Source organism: Periophthalmus magnuspinnatus, chromosome 7 (genome assembly GCF_009829125.3).
Source record: "Periophthalmus magnuspinnatus isolate fPerMag1 chromosome 7, fPerMag1.2.pri, whole genome shotgun sequence".
NCBI classification, from domain to species: Eukaryota; Metazoa; Chordata; class Actinopteri; order Gobiiformes; family Gobiidae; genus Periophthalmus; species Periophthalmus magnuspinnatus.
Window position 1 is genome coordinate 5518775 of NC_047132.1, and position 23352 is coordinate 5542126.

At 37.3% G+C, this 23352-nt stretch overlaps 3 protein-coding genes across 6 annotated transcripts; all 3 read right to left on the reverse strand.

Moving 5' to 3' along the window:
- Positions 1 to 28: 28 nt before the first annotated feature.
- LOC117373886 (2-epi-5-epi-valiolone synthase-like) lies at positions 29 to 4113 on the reverse strand. The gene is made up of 5 exons (XM_033970009.2): positions 3983 to 4113; positions 2835 to 3468; positions 1982 to 2194; positions 794 to 1046; positions 29 to 114 (listed from the first exon to the last, which is right to left on the reverse strand). The coding sequence occupies exons 1-5, from the start codon at positions 4105 to 4107 to the stop codon at positions 29 to 31; spliced, it is 1311 nt and encodes a 436-aa protein (XP_033825900.1). The 5' UTR covers positions 4108 to 4113.
- A 427-nt stretch (positions 4114 to 4540) lies between these two features.
- Positions 4541 to 19856, reverse strand: LOC117373413 (forkhead box protein P1-B-like). 4 transcript variants are annotated; one of them, XM_055223057.1, is made up of 16 exons: positions 19734 to 19856; positions 17308 to 17448; positions 13827 to 13964; positions 13277 to 13366; positions 10784 to 10904; positions 10285 to 10381; positions 9802 to 9909; positions 9604 to 9691; positions 9272 to 9349; positions 8755 to 8959; positions 8424 to 8500; positions 8244 to 8345; positions 8006 to 8133; positions 6964 to 7018; positions 6704 to 6870; positions 4541 to 5931 (listed from the first exon to the last, which is right to left on the reverse strand). In XM_055223057.1, exons 2-16 carry the CDS (start codon positions 17431 to 17433, stop codon positions 5769 to 5771), a joined length of 1743 nt encoding a protein of 580 aa, XP_055079032.1. In that variant the 5' UTR covers positions 17434 to 17448; positions 19734 to 19856; the 3' UTR covers positions 4541 to 5768. The 4 variants fall into 4 exon arrangements, with proteins under 4 accessions (XP_055079032.1, XP_033825317.1, XP_055079033.1 ...); XM_033969426.2 differs by having other exon boundaries at positions 8761 to 8959; positions 19734 to 19844; XM_055223058.1 differs by lacking the exon at positions 13277 to 13366.
- Positions 19857 to 20189: 333 nt separating this feature from the next.
- Positions 20190 to 23275, reverse strand: LOC117373417 (eukaryotic translation initiation factor 4E type 3-like). Its single transcript, XM_033969436.2, has 7 exons — positions 22862 to 23275; positions 22250 to 22322; positions 22044 to 22138; positions 21884 to 21944; positions 21711 to 21777; positions 21459 to 21614; positions 20190 to 21376 (listed from the first exon to the last, which is right to left on the reverse strand). Exons 1-7 carry the CDS (start codon positions 23014 to 23016, stop codon positions 21330 to 21332), a joined length of 654 nt encoding a protein of 217 aa, XP_033825327.1. The 5' UTR covers positions 23017 to 23275; the 3' UTR covers positions 20190 to 21329.
- Between the last annotated feature and the right edge of the window lie 77 nt (positions 23276 to 23352).

Genomic DNA, 23352 nt, shown 5'->3' on the forward strand with positions numbered 1-23352 from the left:
GTACAGACTGCTGTTTTTCTTTGTTTAATCATTTCAAATTCGGAGAGAGTTCGCTGGTCCACATCTGATGAGCTCGAGAAAGAACGTCCTCTTCTATGATATCATGGAAGATTTCTGTAAAAAAAAAAAAAATGTAATCAAGGATCAAACACTTCTTGGGGAGTTTACATGACAACTTATTGATTTATGTTATGTATACATTTACGTAAATATGGGTTATGGGTTGGGTTTAGTTGACCTAAATAATTTGTTGACATGGTACACAAGAAGTGAATCAACTAAAAATATGGATGGATAACATTTGTGTTTCTGTAAGCTGAAGAATACAGCAGTTTGTTATTATTGTTAATTATTTCAAATTTAATACAACACTGTAATGATTTATAACCATGAAAGCTCAACCCTCTGATGTGTGTATATTTTTCACTGGATACATTTACACAACCAGGACTAGAATAGAGGACGATTCTGTAACAGAGGACTACAGAGGACAGAATAACCAAATGCCACATGTATTTGATTTTTGGTGACTGCTGTATTTGCATTGCATTGCATTTGAAAGATTTTTTAAAATAACTTTAAATAGTCAACATTGTCTCTTCCTTATCACATTAGTTTACCCTTTTTTGCATAATTCTCCTTATTAAAATCTGCACAGGTGTGAATCAGAAAGAAGTCAGATTACACACATCAGATATAACTGTTTACATGACATTTCAATAACCTGATAACTCGAGAAATCAGATAATGATGAGATTTTTGGTGTGCATGTAAACACAGTCACTGTTTGTACCTGCTTGTCCTAACCCGGTGGGGAGAGGCATCCTGAGAGACCCCCCTGAGTGTTTCAGCCTCTCGCTGAGGGACCTGTGGATCAGGTCCAAGGTGCAGTCCTGGTGCCACAGAGGCAGGTGCAGCCCCTGCATGCACCTGACGACACGCCCCTTCTCCTCCACGGACAGGAGCCCTCTCAGGTGAGACAGGTACACCATGAAGCACATGTCTATGTTCACCGCCTCGCCATGGAGCAGAGCCGGCAACACTTTCTGTACAATCAGATGGAGAAATACTTTATTATTTTGTCTATGCCTTATAAGAAAAAAAACATGCCGGTACATAAATCTATTCAACACAATATAAACCACCAAAGTTACTGGATAATTTTGATGAATACTGCAGCATTCTGGTATAAATAAACATGTCAAATTTCTTCTGGTTGTTTATTTTCTGAACACAAGGGCTACTGTAGGCTGTAACCCACGCCAAAACAAGAAAAAAACAACAGCAGTCTCAACTCACTCAAGCCAGTCTCCAAAACAGACCAGTATCTGAAGAATAAAACCTTCACATCCACTTGGCAGAGCAACAAAGTGTCACAGACAAAAGCAGATACATTAACAGCACATAAACAGTCACAACAACAAAAGATGTCAACTCTGAACTAAACACACAGATCATCATTTCAGTAGCTCCAGCTAATTTCCATATTTGTGGGTTTTCAGATTCCTGGTTTTGAGAACTACTGACCATTTAAAACAGAATATTTTGTTTTATATTGAATTATAGGGCAATAGTGCCATCATTCTAAAAAAAACGCCTTTGTTGCCCAAATCCTTACGATTTTCTGCATTCAACAATTTTACAATAGGGACAAAATGTGCTCTTGCTGCCTGATGGATGACACCTTCAGATTTATTTCATTTCAAATATTAGTCTTACAATTCTTGTGAGAGTTGCAATTATTGCCGAACCGCAAAACTAGATCAATTAACTTTACCTTTCAGTCCCTGTTTACTTAAATGTTGGCATTTAAGTTTTAGCCTTCAAAATTCCTATGACTATTTTATTGTGAGATGTGTGATTGGGCTAGTTGTTAGGCTAGTTGTTTTTTGGGTGAGGGCCTATCAGTTCATAGAGAAAAGATTAAATTGTTGAAGTTATACTCAGATACTTGACTTTATTAATAAATGGATAAAGAGACCATTTCGAGTTGTGGGCTGATCAGGTGCCCAAAGTCCACCAGTCGGTCCAGGTCGTCTTCCCACAGGTTTGGAGCGAGTTCCTCCAGCATGGTTTCTATGGCGACGCGGGTGCAGGCAGAGGCAGCGTCGGAGCTCTGCAGTTTAGACTCCAGCAGGTGTGACCCCTCAGCCTCCAACAGCTCAAACAGGCCGCGGTGCTTCATCAACGCCATCTGAAAATGTAAGAAAATATGTATTGATGTATTGTAATTATAGTAACTCATACGCATACAGATAGTGTAAAAAGAATGACAGTAAAAGTGTTATCCATGCATGATTTAATACTATACAATCCAGTTGTGCAAAATCAGAAATAGGGGCTCAAAAAGTCAAGATGTAGAACTTTGAAGATTGTAATAAGAAACATTGTGTCTTCATTATTAATACAATTACTGATTAATTGTGACACAATGTTTTGCTTTCTCTCCAAGATGAGAATACAAAATCTCATCTTGTAGAGAAAACAAAATCCTTTGTAAAAAATTTAAAATCTGTTTTGATCTTTTCTACATGAATATCCAATGCTACTGATAGTTTTTTATATGATTGACCTTCTAAAATGTTTACTATGATACAGGCCTACCCTTCTAAAATATAAATCAATTGTAAAATATATTAACTTGAACTGGTGTAACTTCAAACTTCCATTACTCAAGTATCATAAAGATATGGTATTCATGAACATTATTACTTCATTAAGGTAGTCTATATAAAAAACAGTATTCATGTATGATGTCATATGTTAATGTGGGACACAAGGACACACGTTATTTTTTTGTTTGTTTTGTTGTTACACTCATGCATCAATTGCACCTTTAATATCTCAGCCATCCCATTGGAGAGCTGTCTTGGTGGCAGCGTCTGGAAGAAGGAGCGGTCTAAGAAAGTAGCTATGGGCGGCACATAGCTCCCCAGTTTATTCTTGCCTCCTGCAAAGTTGACTCCGGTTTTGGCCCCTACGCTGGCATCAACATAGGCCAGCAAAGTCGTGGGCACTCTTATGTATGGAGTCCTCCGTCTGTATAAACTTGCAGCCAACCCCACCACATCCAGGCAAACCCCGCCCCCGATGGCTATGATTGGTTCAGAGCGTCTGTCAATGTTAAAATCATGGACTTCTTGCAAGATCTTGGTGACCAGTTCTAGGGACTTGTTCTCCTCTGTGGTTGGAAGTGGGAGGATTTTGTATACAACTTGTCTGGCATCAAAATATTCTCTTACTCTGGCCCCATAGAGTTGGCGCACTGTTTCATCAATCACAACAAAACGTTTAACAGGCTGAGGCTTGGCAGTGCTACTGTTGTTGAGGTCTTCGTTGTCAAGATGGCCCCATAAAAGTGTGTCGTTCCTGGGATCCAATGAGTTCTCACATTGAATTACTTTGTATGTGAAAATAATTGGGCTCACCACTGTCCAGGAAACTCCATGATCAGATTTTCTCTCATAGCTGAAGATTAAAATACAGAAAATATGTTATGGTGCATGTGTTGGGACAAGCTATTGAATCAAATTGACTGAATAAGTGTGCCTATACTTCAACTTAAGGGGTCATTTTAATGTCATACTGTGGAAAACTCAAGTTAATAGAAGCTAGATAGTGCAAGGCAGTATTTAATATAATCATTGTAGATGTAAGAATTGTACTACTGTTACTTTTACTTGAGTAATGTTTGGGGAATTTAAAAGTTACTAGCCTTCCCCTGTAACATTCTGTACATATTTTACATGAGTGAACGCTGCTTAAAATAGAAAAGTATGTCAGTCCTTCTATTATCATGTATCACATTTCAAACAGAACATGTCCACTCACTACTTAGAAATATTACTGAAGGGGGATAAACTCCAAGAAACAAAATTATACACAAATATCATACTGATTTTAAAGCATAAATACTTGCTTTTTTCCATAAAACATTTAAACATGTGTTCCTTTTTTTTTTTTTGTAGATTTTTTTACTCACATTTTTGCATCTGATAGCTTTCCTTTAGTCACCTGGTCATCCTCACTTTGTCGAACCCATGTTCCCTTCACTTGCAGCAGATTGAATTTTGTTTGCAGTGGAACAGTGGGGTTATCCACGGGCATGACTTTAGGATCACGGTCCCCATACATACAGCCGCACCCCTGCTCCTGCATATCCCATGTCTAGGAAGTGACGTCCGAATGTTAGTCTATGTCGCCTGTCCTCCATCGCCCCAATACGTCTCATCACTGTAGGGCTGTCACTTTCTTTCAGTTTTATTTTGTCTTATTAAAACAAGTAAAATGGTTTTCGATATTAGTTTTCTCAAGATAAACAAGACAAACTTTTTTAATTAGTGCCGTTTACCACAAGAAATTGGTATTGTCTCTTCAGTCTGACTTTTGCTCCAAATTTGACAGTAAACTTCAATAAAAATACCAAATTATATAATTGAAAATAAGAAGAAAAAAATAACTGCATGTGTTCAAATTTAATAAACTGTGCAGCTCCAGGTCTAAGTGCAAATATCAAACAGCACATATGAAATAAGTCCTCTTGTACACATTTAACATTAGGCATTTATTCATAGAGATGCATTTTTACAATAATGACAAACCTAATATAGCACCACCTATAAGCTCAATCCCCATAAATCAAGCAATGGTGAAAAAGTAGAAACAAACTACATGATTTAAATCAGGTAATTATAAAATGAATTACATTAGCTCATGTTGGCAGTGAACATTTTCACTTTTTCATCTTTTCAACATTTGATAATATAATAATATGTACTAAAATAAAATCAGGTAGTGTCCTCAGTCAGATATACAGTGGGGGGAAATGAAGTGCTACCCATCAGTGTTCCCTTTCCTTTGGCATCTCTGCTCTTATGTGCACACATACAAAAAGACTGTTTACATACTGTGTGTAAATGTATCTACTGTACAGGGAGAATTAAAAGACTAGGCAATAAAAGAAAAATCAGGTTTATTTACAAAACAATAATCCCCCTAATAAGAGAATGTTTGGTTAAGCTAATGGAAATGTGAATAGGTTGCATTCACGTGATGCCGTAAGAATCCATTTCAAACGGTTCAGGGTTAAAGATTAAGCTAGAGTCAGAATTCTATGTTAGAATTTGCCCTAAAACCTTCTCAAAGGTTTATGTATCTAATTACGGGGCAAATCCATATGAAACAAAAAGCGCCACAAAAATCATGGCCTTCTTTGACAACACAAATTAATAAAGTTGAAATAAAATTCATTTCATCACTGACGCGTGAAATGTTGTCATGTGATAGGACTTTTAACCACAAGATTTATTTGGCAAAAAATAATAATAAGGCTTAACTTACTGATGTAATCCCTCATTTGTCCAAGAGCGGCCCATAGTAGAAAAGGTTTCATAGGTGAAAATTCAAGACATTTCGGCTGCCATCCAGAGGCCATTGTTTTTAAAAGAATCCTTCGTTGAACAGCAATGTTTACAATAGTGTTAGGTTTACCCAAAATAGGTTTGAAACAAGTCCAGAGCACGCAGTACCAATGTAGCTCTCCTTCACTCAGACCTAACTCTCAGATTAATAATGGCTTCTGGATGTAGTCTTAAATGCCTTGAACATTGTCCAAATACCTACAATTGAAATCTTTTCTGAAGATACAGGCCCTTGCTCTCCAACTGTCATGAAATTAGAACGTGAACGCAACCTTATTTGGAATCACAAAGCCCCTCTGTTTGCTTCATCAGGTGGCTTTGCAGTTGTTAGAGCCATGGACCTTTGAGTCAGAGTGAAGGCACGCGATCGAAATGAAAGCTTGGCCTCTCCGGGCTCCTGTCCTCGTGGTGCATCGTCTCGGGGCTGTGGACAGGCTCGTCGTTGCTCTCTGGAGATTCGTAGGCGTAGTTGTCACAGATCTCCTCATCCTCTTGTTCCTCTTTGATAAAACTAAGATCAAAAAGAGATCAAATTAGATTAGAATTTGGGTTATTGTATTATTTCCTACGGCATCAACATTTGATTGTGCAGTACTCTTGTGTTTAATGGAGTTAGGGTGGCTAAAATTAAAACTGAAACTTATGAAGAGTGTGTGATGTGGTTGGATAATGAATCTTTTTAATGATATAACAAAATGGTTTCATAGTTTCCTTTTGAGTATTTCGCACTAAAATGTACCATTCACTGTAATGATCTGATATTGTGTGTTTAGTTCAGAGTTCATATCTTTTGTTGTTCTCATATCTGTTTATGTGTTAATGTTTTATTAATGTTAATGTATCTGCTTTTGTCTGTGACACTTGGTCGCTATGCCGACACAGTGATGTGCAGTTGTATTGGTCAGTTACTGGTCTGTTTTGGAGACTGGCTCTAGTGAGTTGAGACTGCTGTTGTTTTTCTCTTGTTTTGGCGTGAGTTACGGCCTACAGTTTCCTTTGTGTTTAGAAAATAAACCACCAGAAGAAATTTGGCATGTTTTGTTACAGGAATATTTGTGGATTGCCCTTTTGTGGAGATTTCTGATAAATATACATTGCTATCAAGTAAGAAAACTGGCTTAGTTATCGCACTCTAGCATTTGACAACTGCCAATTCAGCTCCATGTTAAATATATTTTGTTTTATACTGTTAATTGTCATGGAAACGGCCCTAATTTTTCATCATTCTTATACCCATGGATAGAATATGTGCCAAGTTGTTAATTGTAGTATGTGCTGCTTACAACGACTGAGGAGGAGACTGGGTTGCGCTGCTGTCGCTTTGGTATCCAGAGCCGTTGGCGAGGGCTCCATTCATCTGCTCTTGGAGAACTTGAGGCAGGGAATGTAGAGGGATGCTGCCCATAGAGGCTGTGCTGTACAATGGATTACTGCCGTCTACCCCAAAACTCTAAACAATTACAACAAATCATCATAAGTATTGTCCTTGTAAAACTTGTATAAGACTACAGATTTAAACCATAACTAATGTGATATATTGTACCTGAGACGCAGAGCCAGCAACACTCTGTCGGCTTTGGGGATTCTTTATTAAAGATCTGTTATGGAGAAAGACGACGCCAAGTTATTTTTAATTTAGAAATTATCACCGTTTATACTTCACGCTTAGAGAACAACTTGTGCAACATAAATTTAGCTGTACAAGATGATCAGAAAGTTCATCCAAAAATGCTTTATACTTGATGAAAATGCATTAGCAGCTTTTGGGCACTAATCGGAATAATCTTTACTAATCTACAATAGAAATAATTGTAAATACATTTTGAACTATAGAGACACATAACAAAACACCTTTCTCATAAACAAAGACAAATGCATTATTGAATCAAAATGTAAAATAGTATAATAAATTTCTGATTTTTATCAAGACACTTTTTTCTGTAAATATTCTCCATCTAGAACAGTGGTTCTTAACCTGGGTTCGATCGAACCCTAGGGGTTCGGTGAGTCAGTCTCAAGGGTTCGGCGGAGGTCAAGACACGCACCAGACTCATATGATTCGCGGACTGCGAGCGTCTCCAGACGCTGGCCGTGTCCCAATTCAACAAATGCAACCTTTGATGTGCCTATTGAAGTACCTGCCCGGTTAAAAATTTAAATAATTTCAGTGTGGTAGTATTAAAAAAGGTCATGTCTTTGTAAAAAGGTATGTATGTAATTTGTTGTGAGTTCATGCATTGTATTGGTTTTATTCTTTGAACACAGTGATGTTAATGCACGGTTCATTTTGTGCACCAGAAAAACATACATATGTCTTGAATTTGAAAAAAATAATATTTATTTTTCAATAAAGAAGGGTTCGGTGAATATGCATATGAAACTGGTGGGGTTCAGTACCTCCAACAAGGTTAAGAACCACTGATCTAGAAACATTCATCACCATATTTCAACCTATATTTGATTTAAAATGCACTACTATAATAATAGTCAGTTGCAGACCTCCTCCAAGAGCTAAGAACATGAGCTTTAAAGAATTGTTAACAGTAAATAGAATCCATTTTGAATATATTTTTTATGTTACCTACCCATTCCCAGCAGTCTTCTGAGGTCTTCTCCGGTGAAACTCGATCTCATCCACTGTCCAAACAGCACCCTTTACATTTTCCAATCGCACAAAGCATTTATGAAGGCTGAGGTTATGTCTCACTGCATTCTGTTAGATTGGCAAAACAATATTTAGGTAAACATGTATTCCCCACTAGGTTTTTCTGTAAATATTGACTTTAACGGATAATTACATGTGCCGTGAAGCATAATTAGTACCTTCCAAGTAGCTGCATTTCGCCTGAAATAGGCAAAGTTTCGTGTAAACCAGTTGTAGATTTCATTCAGTGTCAGTTGTTGCCGAGGTGATTCAAAAATTGCCTGTTGAAACATTTGATATATGTAAGAAATATAACTATCCATCTAAGATCTACCCAAGTTACATAAGTTAATACATACCTGTCTTATGAGAGAAGCATATGTGAATGGAGGTCTGACTTCAGTGCTCAAGTAAAACTCTTTATTGTCAACAATATCTGTTTAAACATAAAAAGCATCAGCAGAATGTTCAAATATATATTTTTGCATATATATTTTCAGATTGTGTACTACTACTTTTCATGTAAAATAGCCTGTCCATAAGCCATTTTGCCATAGCAATTAACAATTCAAAACATAATATTAAATCTTTTGAATAGTGAGCGGTCCTTAAAATGGCAATTAACAGAAAACTGAAACCAATGAACACTGCGTATTGATTACTTCAGTATTGTGTATGACATAAACCTACCAGTACCTTGGCTGACGGAGCGGCTGTAGCGCCTCCTCACTGGGGTCCCACTGAAGACGCTGTTGGCTGTGAGGACTGAGGGGGACTCTGAGTGAGGTGTGACAGGGGTGGAGGGGGCTGTGGCACTTTGGGACAGGCTCATGGGAGGAGCAGCTTTGGGTAAGGGTGACTGTGAGAAGGCCTGCACACTAGACACTAGATTCACCTGTAAGAGAGAAAATGTAGATATGTAGATATAGATCAGGACTATTTAACTTGTGACCTCCAAATATGAAAAAGATATATTTTCTCTTGTCTGTGCTTTAGTCTTGGTCAAGACCTGATTGGTACAAGTCTAGTTTAATGCTGAATCAGTACTAGCTCAGCTATTTGGCAAAGCAATGTTTGTAAAAGCTTTTGTATCTTATTTTCCCACAAAAGCAGATTCAAATATTACATGCAACTCAGCTAGTGTTGAATAGCTCTGATATACAGAGATAAATGATATGGGACCATTGTAACAGAGACTAATACATACAGGCTGTGCTGCTGGTCTGGGCTCAGAAGACTTCAGATGAGCCATCATCGCTTGAAGTCGCTCCTTGTCCTTTTTTAACTGAAAACAGAAGTTGTGAGTTAGCACTTTGAGTTTAATGACAAAATGGCATTTGATGCACAACTTTTTTGGCATCTACAGAGGTGTAATTACATAAAGTCATCACTTCTGTTTAAAGCTCCGGTGTGAAAACGCACCACAGATTTAGACCCACTGACTGCATAAGGAATCTGTCTAAACATTTACTTAAATAAGACGTAAACATCCTATATTTTTAATCTTTTAATTATATGCTTTGAAAGCCTGATTCATACCTGTAGTTCCAGTTGTTGAACCACTTGCATTTGCACACGGCACTGTGCTGTGCTCTTGTCATCCAGAGTGTGCTCACTGTTTAAATGTCTGCAGGTAAACAGATTTAGTGTGATGACATGATATAGAGGTCACCCTCCTGTATGTTGTTCAAACAGACAGTGCAGGCAAATACAAAACATAGAAACAGCAGCACTCACTTGAGAAAAGCATTAAAGTCTCCAAAAACGGTCTCACAGCCGGGCCACTTGCACATCCCATTTCCATACAGAGCATGGCTGGCTTGAGTATGTTCGTCCTGTGACCCACTACAATATGAAATTAACAATGATCAGGGCCTTGATTTTCAAACAGTGTGCCGCGGAAAACTAGCGTGCCTTGAGGGATTGCCAGATATGCTTTGAAACAATATCCAGTTTGAGTCATTTAAGGGAATAGTTTGCCATTTTGGAGTGTCAGTTGCAAACTTCTGAACTAGAAAACCACAGATATTTCACTTCATGTTTGGTGTTGTTTCATACTGTTTTGATGGCCGGTGTGCCTTTATATCTTTTATATTTATTCTTGTACATCTAAAACTAGTGCAATGAGCTATGATGGAAACCTGTAAACCCCTTAGAGTAATTATAAATGAAAGAAAAGTGGACAAATAATGAAATCAAAACAAGATATAGTTTCTTTACCTGTCTTTTTTCTTCAGGAGGTGGTGATGACCATTGGTGGCAGACAGAGCTGAAGACTCCCTTGTGTCTGTGCCAACAACGCTGCCATTGTCAGAACCTGAAACACATGTGACAGCAATTTAGCCCAGCAAGCCTCTAACACGGCCTATCAGAGGCTGGTAAAATGCAAAAAGAACTTATAAAGAGCTGAAATCATCACTAGAATCCAAAATATTAATCTTGATTTGAGATTTTTTTTTTTTTTTTGCACAATTTGATTTATTTAATTTGTAGGTATCTAGATCGGTATCTTTATTTGTTCCGGATTTGAATACATGTGTGATGCAAAATGATCTATAGATGGAGTTTGAATTATTTAGCTGGCCATTTAAATATCAGTAAAAATACATGAAAAGCCCACAAACTAAAATGTATTAAAAAAAACAAACAAACAATAAACAAAATGAATATTGTTCATTTATGTAGATAGTTTAGATAGTGTAAATGTCAGGTGTCTTACCTGTGAGAGCAGAGGTGTTGGTGGGCAGCACTGAGAGCAGGCCTTGTCTCTGCAGGTTTAGGAGGTGATGTTGATGGACCTGGAGGAGCTGCTGCTGGATGGCCAACTGCTGAGGTGTGAGCTGAGGCAAAGCGAAGTCACACTTTATTATTAGTGTCAAGGGAAAAACATAGTGATTATTTGATGGGCACCAAAATCGCTCGGCAACCTCACTGTTACCATCACAACTTCCTGTACAGTTTGATCTCTATTGGGTTTTGGCTGAGTCGCACTAAAATGAATAAATGTTTTAAGATGAGGCAGTGACAGGGAGCTGTGGGTGGATGTCGCTGACAACATTTTAAACTCACACAAATAAAATTTATATTTCACTAGAGCACACTTGTGTTAAGAAAGATATTTGTGTCTTAATGCTAATGCTAATGCTAATTTTGAAACATAAATATTAAAACAATGCCACAAACTGAAGTCTACATAACTGATTCTACATATAAAAATAATTGGGTAGTCTTTATTTTAATTAATGTGAATTTGACTAGGTTGTTTATTTTATTTTTTCTGATTTTAATAAGTGACTGTTAGCTTGGAGACACAGAAAGCTAGCTAGTGTGCTACTGTGCACAGAGCCTGTTAGTGTCAGGGGAAGAATATAGTGATTATTTATTGGGCACCTAAATTAAATTTCTGATTGATTTGTGTTGTTTAAGATTAGACAGGTAAGAGATAAGAGATATTTTACTGAACCTGTCAAGGCGACATTAGGCTGTTGAAACATGTCAAGGTATATCTCTTATAAGTTGGTTTAAGTGTCTGGAAGGAATTTATTTCCACATATTGTAGATTTAAAAGAACACTATTTGACAGGATATTAAACAGAATACTATTTCACAGAATATAAGTCAGGATTGTGTCATCACTCATCTTAAAATTTTCTGTTAGCATACCAGTTGTTCAACCAAGAAATTTTCAAATGTTAAACTCTGAATTTAACATTTATTAAAAAGTATTCCCACTATAATATGATAAATGTATTTAACAGCAGTGACCCATCAGTTAATCAGGTTGTTCCACTGCTCTTTACATTAACACAAACTTTTTTATATTGTTTGTATGGACGTTTTGTACTGCTGCTTCAAACATGGCAGATATCCACGGCACTGGTTGTTATTTGACATTCCAGCTCAAGCTTTATTGACACACTCCTACATCCAGAACACAACATTTAGCAACATAGAGGTAACAAAAATCAAGTGTGTGAGTCACCTGGACAGTGTCTTTAAAATTTAGACGATTCGCCAAACCATCCAGACGCAATAATCAATCTGAAAGTACTGGTCTAAGGAGCTAGAGTTCATATGGCCCGAAGAAGGGGTTTAGATTAGTACTGCCCTGGGGAGGAGTTTACTCTAGACCACTGCAAGTGTCAGGATGTTTCAGTTAACAAACAGGTGCAGTGAGGTGCAAAGACGGGGTGAAGCAGCAAGTAAACAAGTACAGAGCAAGTTTCAGGGTTAACTCCTCCCATAGGGCAGTACTAAGGTAACTCTTCTCTCCTTAGAGCAGTTTTAACTCCTCAAACCAGAACTTTCAGTTTGACAATGACTACCTTTAAAACCATTTTTACCATAATTGTTATTCTCCCATAACAGGAGGGCATGGTTGTACAGTTACTCCAGAATACTGTTTTACTTCACACGCACTATACATGTGATCTTTATCAAACTTTATAGACTCCAGGAAGAATGATGGGGATCCAAATGAATAAAACCATAAATCATAAACTTATTGAATTAAAATGCATACTTTATTATTGTTTTTTATCTTTTGAGTGACCTTAAAGGTTACTTGCATGTTTATTATTTTTGGAGCGGATACTAGACACATTCTTGGTTTTATAAACATGGGAGGGCAGCAGGGTCAAAAGGACCTCGAGCATGGTGATTTTTGGTTATTTAAAATCCTGTTTGAATGTAACTAGGCAACCACAAAGTCATGTGCAGTCAATCACTTAGCTGGCTTAGCAAATGCAATCAGCAAATGTCATTATCTATTTAAAGATCCAGCTCTATTCCGCTTTTTTTTACATGTTGTCGCAAAGACGTTGAAACTAAATTCTTTTTAAAGTCAAATGCCTCACATCAATTGTTGTTGCTGTGAGTGACTAACCCTGGACATCCATTAACAAGTGAATCATCCAATAACCTCCAAATAATTACCCTAAATAATATGTTCTTATTACAAAGTATTTTCAATGGGAGGCGTCACGGGCTTGGGCACAGCCTATCCCCTCTTAGGGAGTGGATCTTTCCTTTTCCATTTCCCATGAACTTTATTTTTATTTTTATTCAGACTAATGGAGCACCAAACGTCACTGGATGCTGTTTGTTTATTTGTTTGCCTATTTCTGTAAATCCTCTGAGAAAATCACGTATTGCCAAAACATCCATCTTCAAAAAGACCAAACAATACCAAAAATATGTTTTAAAAAATTACCTCCTGATTACCAATTCCAACATTCTTGTGCTGCAGCAACTGGAGATTAAGTTGTTCCTGCTGAGTCTTGAAGACATCTTGAATTTGTTGCTAATGACATATTTAGAGAGAAAAACTATATGTAAGTGCCATGGGGTATGCAATCATTTAAAAGAGGCTGAAATCTAATCCTGTAATGTTGAAAATGGGAGGAGGTAGGTAAAATGTCTATGTTTGTACTTTGTGTTGTGGTTTGTTAAATAAAATAATAAGTAGAACTTTACTTTACAGACCAGCATGATCATAGGATATAAATACCACTGATTAACTGTTTTAAGGCAATGTCGTCGTAACCCTAACCCAGTATTGTAAATTATCCAGAAAAAGTCATCCCTTTGTGACTATACGAGAACAGTTAAATGCATTTAATATTTCAGCTACCATGATATAACTATACTATATCCATGCTATTAGTGTGCTGAAAAGTACAGTGATCATATACTAAACTAAATAATCATATTGTGGATTTAAACATCAAATAACGGATGGAGGAGACATAATCCCTCTGTACCTGGTGTAACATGAGTGCTTTCTGTTGCTGCAGTAGAGCCTGGAGCTGCTGTGGACTGAGGACCTGCTGTTGTGGAGACGGCTGGATTTGCTGTGGGGCTTCAGCGGGAGGGGTCATCATCGACAGCGACACTGGGATCTGTGCAGAAAACACATTAAATACTGGAACACACACACGGGAGGGGGAGAATTATAGAGGAGAGCAACAATTTAAAAGCCTTTGTCAAACTGTAAATGTGTGCCTGTCCCTGATAAACATAAAGATAGTTGAGTGTGAAGAAGCACCTGTCAGGAGCAAAAAATATGAAGGTTATGCATATTAACTATCAAGTAATATACAGCTGTATTTTTGGCAACAGAGAGAAAAGAGATGTGTTCATCTATTTTAAAAAAAAAGTAAAATTTAAGTACAGAGATGAACACTTTGCAACTGTCAATCTATGTAATTTATTTGGTCAGTTTGGCTGAATGTGCCTGTGCTGCAGTTTCAACTAAAAATAGTCAGAAACATCAGAAGCTGCAGAGCACCCTGGGGAATTCAAATTCCTTCAAAACAACAACAACAACCAGAACCACAAAAACAACAACAACTGCGCCCTTTGCTTTAGCATCAGGCAATTATCACGCTCTCCCTCCCAGCCAAGCCTCCCAGCTCTCAAGCTGTTTACAGTAAACACAAACAGAGTAATCAAAAATTGCACTGAGATATAAATAATGAATAAAAAAGCACACAGAGCCTGTTTACCAAAACAGAATTTGAGCCTCGTATTTTAATTAAGGTCTGAACCACAAACAAACATCTTTCTGCGAGGCAGAGCCTGTTTTGAATTGGGTAAACAAACAGACAGTGAAATTCACACAGGCTTTGGGTGAACAATAACAGACTGCTGCTTCCTAGTTTGTCCTTTCTTATGAAATTCAATGCTGCAGAGGTGGCCGCTAAAGCGATGAAAACAGGTCTATCCCAGCCTAAGCCCGTTGGCCTCTCTATTTTTCTGTGGACACCATCAACACAACAACAGCCTTGCCTAATCCCCGTTGCCATGGCAGCCAGCAAGTCCAAACATCTTCTGTTGTTGTTATTGTCGAAAGTCGTAGCAGTGAGCAACAGAGTGTAAACACAAATCTGTTCCCGCAAGACTGGTCCTGTGAACTCCTCTATGACTGACAGTCCAAGAGAAAAAACACACAACACACTCTCTGCCTGCATTTATGAACACACAATACTCACTTATGGATGTAGCTCACCAATACTAACACATAGGCTACAAATTCAATAGATAATGAGTATATTTTCTCTCATTGCTCAAAAGGATGCTTAAATATCTGGAAATAATACCAACCTCAGTTTTGCACAAACCTATGGGCTATGCTACACTTAAGGATACACCAATCTGATGGTTTCGAATATTGCTGCCAATAGTGGAAAACTTGGCTGGATCGGACATCGGTTTCCAAATATCGGTTCACCTGATAACCTGGTTGTAAATATAAATAAATGTAATAAGCTCATTTAGTGGTGGTAGTTTGCCCAGAAAGTCTCAGTGTTTGAATTTTTATTTATGCAAAGTTGTTCTGTAAATTACTTGAGGGGTAATAAACAGCTACATAACACATTTGGATCAATTTTGTGTTATTTTATTTTAGTTTAAAGGAAATAAATGCTTTTTAGTCTCTGCACTGGCATCGGTTGAAATCAGCAGATATTTAAAGACATAGCATTTAAATCAGAATCAGGACTGAAAAAAAAAAAAATGGATCGGTGCATCCTAGCTATACTGTACTACACCAGAGGCATACAGTGTTTGCAAACTGCATATTTATGTGCAAAAATATACAACACTGACATGAGTAAATAACTGGAGAGAAAAGTTGTCCTTGTTGTATTAAGGATGTTTTAAAATTCAGTATCTAAACTAACTTACATAGTCAGTAACCCTCTAAATATCAACAAAACTAACAATAAAGCACTGATCCCTCCGCTCAGCATGAGTCACCCCTTCACCGCCCCACCTCCCAAACCTCAGCAAAACCTCCCCCATCCTCACGCTCCCCCGTAGCATAAATATAAGAACCAGTGTGTTGCTGCAATTGAGATGGTCAAAGGGACAGAAGTCAAAAAGAGACTTACAGATAAAACAAAGAGCATTCTGAGGACAAGCACCTCTCACAGTGGTTAAAAACAATAGTTAAAAGGTGCACAGTGAAGATATTGTTATTGTTTTGCCTGGATTGTTATACAGTATGGCATTATACATATCTGTATCTACACAATCTGCCTCTTTGTTGTCCACTAAACAATATTATACATCTGATCACAATATTTTCAGGTACATTCATTTCTCAACTGTTTGTAGACTGCAAAAGCACAGCATACCTAACATAAGTCTCTTGTTATTCAGAGTAATATAAGGTGTTTGGACATCAGAGCAGATAAACATTAATTCACAATGTGCCGTTATTGTTATTCTGTCTTAGTAAAAACAACCACAGCTGTATTTTACTGTACTCAAGAGCTTGGCTGCACAATATGGTTTACTGAAATTTACAGCAGTCAGCCATGTTTGATGACCAAACATGGTGCACTGCATTTTCTATTAATAAGTCATAAATGCACACAAGACCAGTGATACTCAGACTTTTCACACCAAATACCACCTTTACAAAACTTTAAGGAGAATAAATCTTAGCTATAGCTACTGGGGTAAAATAAATAGTAGAAACCCAGCCGCAAAGTAAGGCATTCAAAGTAAGAATCCAAAAGTAGCAAAACTTGGCAAAAAAAAGAAAACAAAAAAGAAAACACAGCAACAAAAACAATACAATGAAGAGGATCAGAAATACAAAACCCAACACTTGGACTTAACCATGTGGACGAGTGACAAGGAGCAAGAGCATATGGAGATAGGGTTTTTTTAAACAGAATGCTTTTTATTAGCTTTACTTGAATGACAGTTTGCCAACAGTGGCAAAGGACAATTAAGAATTTTTAATATGTGATTTCCAAACATCAGTTGGATGTAATTGTTTTTGGCAAAAGGAAAGATTATGAATCATCCTGAGGAGTAAACTCCATGGATTACAAGAGAATTAACAGGTAACCATAAAAAGTACTACACACAGTGAATCAAAGTTGACGTAGGTATAGGAGAGTAGATGTCACAAGAACGAGCCCAAGTACATAAATAGTACCAAAAACCTATTCTGTTTAGATAAGAGTATGTAATTTTCAACTCATAATTATGTAATTAAAAAAAAAAAATGTAATATTATCATGTGGTCTTATACCGCAAGACCACAACTATGCTGGAAAGGGCCAGTCTTCGTATTTATGTCATTTTGTTCAGTATAATACAAATGAATATGTAGTTTTGGTATCAATTTTTGACAACTTTCTATGATCATTAGTGCCTTGGTCTTTATTAAAATAATTCAACTGACAGTATGTGTGTGTAGTAGAGTGGTTTGGCTGGAGGACTGACCCGTGGTGCCTCTGGGGGAGGAGTGTGGCTGCCCCTCACTCGACTCTCATTCTCACTGCTGTGCCCGTTCTCTATCTTAATCGCTGGAATGCTGTGGCTGGCTGGTTCTGACCCAGACTCATGCATCTGGACGTCACTGACCTGTGAACAGAGATAGCATCAAGACTAGAAGACAATTTGAGGCAGACAGCAGAATATCACACGAGAGGGATTAAAATGGGGCTAAACCGTTTCTGAAAAAAAAAGCAATTTATATCTTCTCTGGCAGAGGATTTACCATCTACCTGGCTCTATATACCATACTGTTACACAGTATAGCATTAAATTATATATCTGTGGTGAGAAGCAGCTAGCACCAGCAGGCTAAATTACAGGTCAGATCTGTGCAGAGACAAACCTGCTCTTGGAATACTTGTTGTTTTTAGAAGTACAATACCTATAATTGAATAAATGAAAAATATGCTTAATCCCATACTGTGGAAGATTCCAAGCAAACCAATGTAGCCCATGGTGACAAGCAGATGGCAGACGCTCAGCCAGAAAAGTTATATCGTGCAGCTTTAATTTTGCATCAAGGAGAACTAACATCTGAGAATAGCATTACCTGAGAGGCTAATACAATACAGCATTAATAATGCCCAATCATAATCCAACATCTAACATTTTTTTTCATTTAATCTGTGAGCTCACTTTTATTGAATGTAGGACTTTGGCATAAAAACTGCACAATTAAAGCTGTATCCACAAAGACAAACATTCCCCTCTGCAAGGATCAAGCTCAGTCTATTTGTTGAATAACTGAGTGCTGCCATGACTACTGTAAACACAGGGGCCCTGGGTCCATGTTTATGTGCAAACATATCTTCCTCCTGGAACAATTTGCCATTAACCAGGTGGTGCGATAAACGGCCATGGCAGGTAGTACAATGCACAAGTAGGCTTTTATGTATACAACTAGGGAGTGTCTGAGTCAAACACTGCAGCAGAATAAACAAAGGTAAATAAAGAAGGCAAATAAATAAGGGGCGCTGACAGAACTATCACATGAAAGCACATGCACTAAAACGAACACTGCAAAAATCCTGCCTATTCGCGCTAACAATCAAAAAAGGTCAGTCTGGACATTAGTAGACAACACCTGTATATGGACAGAAAAGTATTCAAGAAGTAACATGACCAAGGATGACTACTTCTGTGCAAGTTCGGGCTTTGGTAAAAAGTGTTGTTTGTTTAATATTATGGCAACATTGCAGCTTATTTTGAACATGATATCTAGTGAAGGTAGTTTTTGTATGGTTTAACCTGAAGACTCAGACTTTTGCTTTCAGGATCACACTTAGTTGTGAAGACAAAGGGCAGAGTTTCCTGTAGGCATCCGGGATAACAGGGATTTTTGTGCAGAAAAAAAAAAACACTCTACTGGCAATTCTTACAGTTTGCCTAACAGATTCTATATTTGCATTCACTATGACTTTATGGCATGAGGGTTTGGCACTTTCTGAATCTGGCTTCAGATCAAGAATTGTCTCATAACAAATAGGTAGACTTTGAGATTAACAATAGACTGTTGGGCTATTAAATGAGCTATTAAACTCTGCAAATATAATGTCTAATTAATGAATTCCTCTAAACAGCCAACAAATCTTAGCGTTTCTTTTTGTTTAGCAGTATTTCAGAGCGGAAGGTGATCTTGTATGTTATCTATTAGGGCTGAATCATTCATTTTATCATATCCCAATGCATTTAAAGTCACAGCAAAAGTACATAAAAACACCAGTCAGTTACCCATCAGTTAATTAATAATAGTATAATAACTGGAACATACTCTAAATCAAATGTACTTGTATGTTTTATGCTGAAATGATCGCTCTTCACTGAAATGGCAAAAGCGACTCGAGGCGAGTGATCACAAGGAAACGTTACACGGATTAAACAAATGTTGTCAAATCCAGGAGCACAGACATGTTGTTACGGTCTAACATCTAGTTAAATGGCCAAATACACTACAACTCGTTTTTATTAAAAAAAATAACAGAAATGTCCAACACAAACAGAAGCATTTAAATGGAACAGAAAACCGCATCCACTGCATGGCTGCAGTCTCATGGTTTTAGTAGCGCTCCTGGGTCCGAAAAAGACAAGAACAAATAAAACATAGCGGGGCGTTTGCGTATTTTTGAACGCCATTGACATTATAAAGCCGACAACATGTTGTAAAATTGAGCTACAGATTAGAATAGTTTGATCGAGCTTTCGTGAATGGCATTTTGGCGATGTAACAAAAGCTAGCAGCCAGCCTGTGATCTCAGCGCTAGCCCACGAGAACTCTTATCCTTTCCAACCGGTGGAAAACAACGAATGAATAAAATGTAAGCGCAAAGCTTGTGTAAAACACGTCGATCGCTTTTAAATAATTGTTTACTCACGGACTGATGCAGAGGTGGACGATCTTTTACCCAGGCTGGTGAGTGAAGACAAATCTCGGAACACTGTTCTTCTTTGGCAGCGAGCAGCGGCGCTAGCCACAAGTGCTAACGGGGGCGTGGCCTAGGTAAAAGTAAACAAAGATGACGTCATGCTCACATGCGGGGCGGTCTTCAGAGCCAGGACTCTTAAAACACGATTTCATTTAATATTATGCTCATATATACAATAGAATCGCTGTAATGTTGTGTAATGTTTGTATCTCATCTAGAGAAACAGTTCAAATAAATAAATAATTATACAGTGATATGTTTAAGGATTCTAACGTCAATACACTCTATATCCACAAGATGGAGACATTTGGATTTCTAAAGTAGATGAAACATGTTACTTCCCACATACCAAATAAGTACCTCCAAATATAAGTAGATCATGTCATTAAAAAGTGTGGTGCAGTGTTACTTTGTGAACATAACAGTTCTTTATTATAGAAACGTGTAAAACTTAAAAAGGAAGAATTACATACAAGATGAGTTTAACAAATTTACATTCTAAAAGACTGCAAAACACAAGGCACAATTCAAAGTCAGCTTCCAAGGTTCAAGATCTTGGTGAGCAGGCAACTGTACATGTGCAAAGGTTCATAGAGTATGCAATGATTTCTACTTGTACAACAGTACAGTATGTGCCTTTAAACATTACACAACAATGAAGGTCAAACACCAAAGCAATGCAACTTTTCTAGTCAAATCATTTGAAAACATTAAGACTCCTTTTCACTTTCAATAGGTACAGACATACATCAGCAGTTAGTATTCTTAGAACACAAATACTAGTTGTTTGTTGTCCACATAAAGAGACTGTATGCACCCAATTAAAAACCCTGAAATAGTACATATAAAATAAATACTATAAAATGAAATAACAATTACAAATTTAGTTTGACAGTAGAATTTTGCAAGGGAATCTTAGTGTTTTTGTTTTTTTTAATAAAAATAAATGTGAATACAATTTTAATTGCTATACTTAATCAAGGCAAAAGCATTCCCATCAATAAAAAACAAGGTAGTTAAAAGAAAGTGCATCATTTGCGAAAAAAATTAAACAAAACAATATAAAAAAAAATCTTACCTAAAGGGGTTGTTTTGTAGGTGCATAATAAAAACCTTGATTCTAATGTGCAATGGCTTGTTCACCATGATCAATACAGTAGATAAAGTATTAGACAGTAACATAGAAATCCTGAAAACATCTGACCTCACAGGGTACTTTTCAGTGTGGTTATCTTATTTGAACTTGTAAAAAAAGTGCTAGATTTGTCTCAAGAAACTGTACAGGTAGCTATATTACAGAGCTGATGTACACACTTGTTGCTTTGGCTGGAGTATGCAAAGATTACAAATACAGAAAAACTGTCAGTGTTTTTAGCTAAAATAAAGACGTTTAGGACAAACAACTTGACTGACAGCAAACAGAAAAACTACAACAATGCTAGTCTAGAACACAATTTTGTACAATACTTAACCACATCTATAAATGTGTTATGGTTATTGGGGCCGAAGGCAAACAAACTACCTCCAAGTACGACATAAAACCTGCTAATGTCTTGATCGACCTCCTTCAAAGGCATGGTGTTCCATATGGGCTGTAAAAAGGACAGTACAGTTCAATGCAATCAATTTTGTCACAGATGACAAAACAAATCTGCATAATTTCTAAAAACTTACGTTTGTAAAAGACAGCTTTAAATGATATTTGGGGGAGGAGCTCGTAGATCTTCCCTAGAACGGTGGACTCGTTCACATAGGAGGCATTTCCATTCCAGACCTGAACAACATCTTCTCTGTCCCTGACACTAACGCTAACTCCAACCACCTCATCATCTGCAAAACAATGCAAATGTATTTATTATTCTATTGAAAAATACATTAAATACTATGTAATACCAGCACAACACAAACAACATAATTTCAATTTACCTTTAGCGCAATAATCACTGAATTGCTCGCCAATGGTGGCCAATAAAAGCTCTTTCCACACAACAGCCTGTAATAATTATAGTAATAATGTAGACCAAAAATTAGAGGTCATGTACTTCATTGAAACACATAAAAAAAAAAAAAAAATCAGGGAAAACAAAAATCATGCCTACAGTGTATTCCTTTGGTACTTTCATTTTCCACACACCGCCTTTAGCATTACTTTCTTCTTCCCTATAAATTACATAGAAATCAGAAATGTACAAAATAATTAGAAATCCATCATTTAAAAAACAAAAACAAAAACAAAAAACAAACAATAGCTAAACTAACCACAGTGGTTTTCTTTCCCCTCTCATCAGATGATAACTACACCGTAAAGGCAAGCTTGGGACACTGGGGATATTGTTGTAAACTCTCCAAAAATCCTATCACCATACAAAGAAGACAAAGGAAGAATTAGTGATAAATTAAACATTTAGTAACAACACATCATTAATACTTTTATAGCTGTTAAACAACTGAGCAAGGATCTTTACCTGAACAGTGTCCACGGTGTAGATTTTCTTCAAGTTGGATTCACATTCAGCAGCTGTTGTTCCAGGTAAAGATCTAAAAAAGGAAACACACAAAAAAAACAATGACATTAAACTTGCTATTCAAACTGACAAATGACACTTCAGAGAACAGATTCAGTCAAAGTCTGGATTAAGAGGATCAAATAGCAAATAGGCAAGTAAACAGTAAACAACACTGACCTCAATGGAACCAAGAGGCAGGTGACTTCTAATCAAGATTGTGAAACTCACCTTTTATGCCAAAATGTAACCCCAGTTTACATTTTATGAATAACACAGATGAAATTACTTATTACTATAAATCATGCAGTTCTGAGCAAGTCCCGGTCATGAAAATAAACCAGTCATGCCTGGTTCTGTCAAGAGTCTACAAGCTTCCCGCTCTCAGAAATGAGGTCAGCAAGTATATAGGCCAACAAGTCACAAGATAAGGTGCATTTTCAAACAATAGGTGCATTTTCCGCATAGTTTTCAGAGCAAAGTGACAGAGTTAAGTGCACTTGATCAGATTAAGTGTCTTGTTATATATTTTTCAAGGATCAGACTGACTCTAGTTTTAAAGAGACTACTTACCTGTCAAGCCAAAATGTCCAGGGTGAATGTAAGGGCAGAATATCATCATCAATGCTTCTTGCCATTCTTCCCAAATCTCTTTCGTGGATTTTGTGTTCCAGTAGACGAGGAGATGGGGAGCTCAGTTGAATCGGGACAGTTGCTGGAACTGCCATTGTTAGCTGTTTGACCAAATACTTCGTAAACACTTGGTGATCTCTGGGCAGATGCTTTCCCCTCGAACAGTTATCGTTATATATAGGTTGTTAGGCAAATTTAACTCTGTTCAGCTGCTGACTCATTGGCTGTTCACCGGTTTGCGCCGTCACAACATCCAAAAAAAACACGATGACGCCTACTGTCTGTCTGGTGCGTCTACCGCCAAGGAGAATGACCCAGAAGTTTCTCTACCTGCATGGCCTATTTAACCCTAAAATACAGCCAAGGCTCCAGTTAAACGACCTATCTTGGCTTCTGGACGCGTAGCCAAAAAAATTACTGTAAAAGCACGA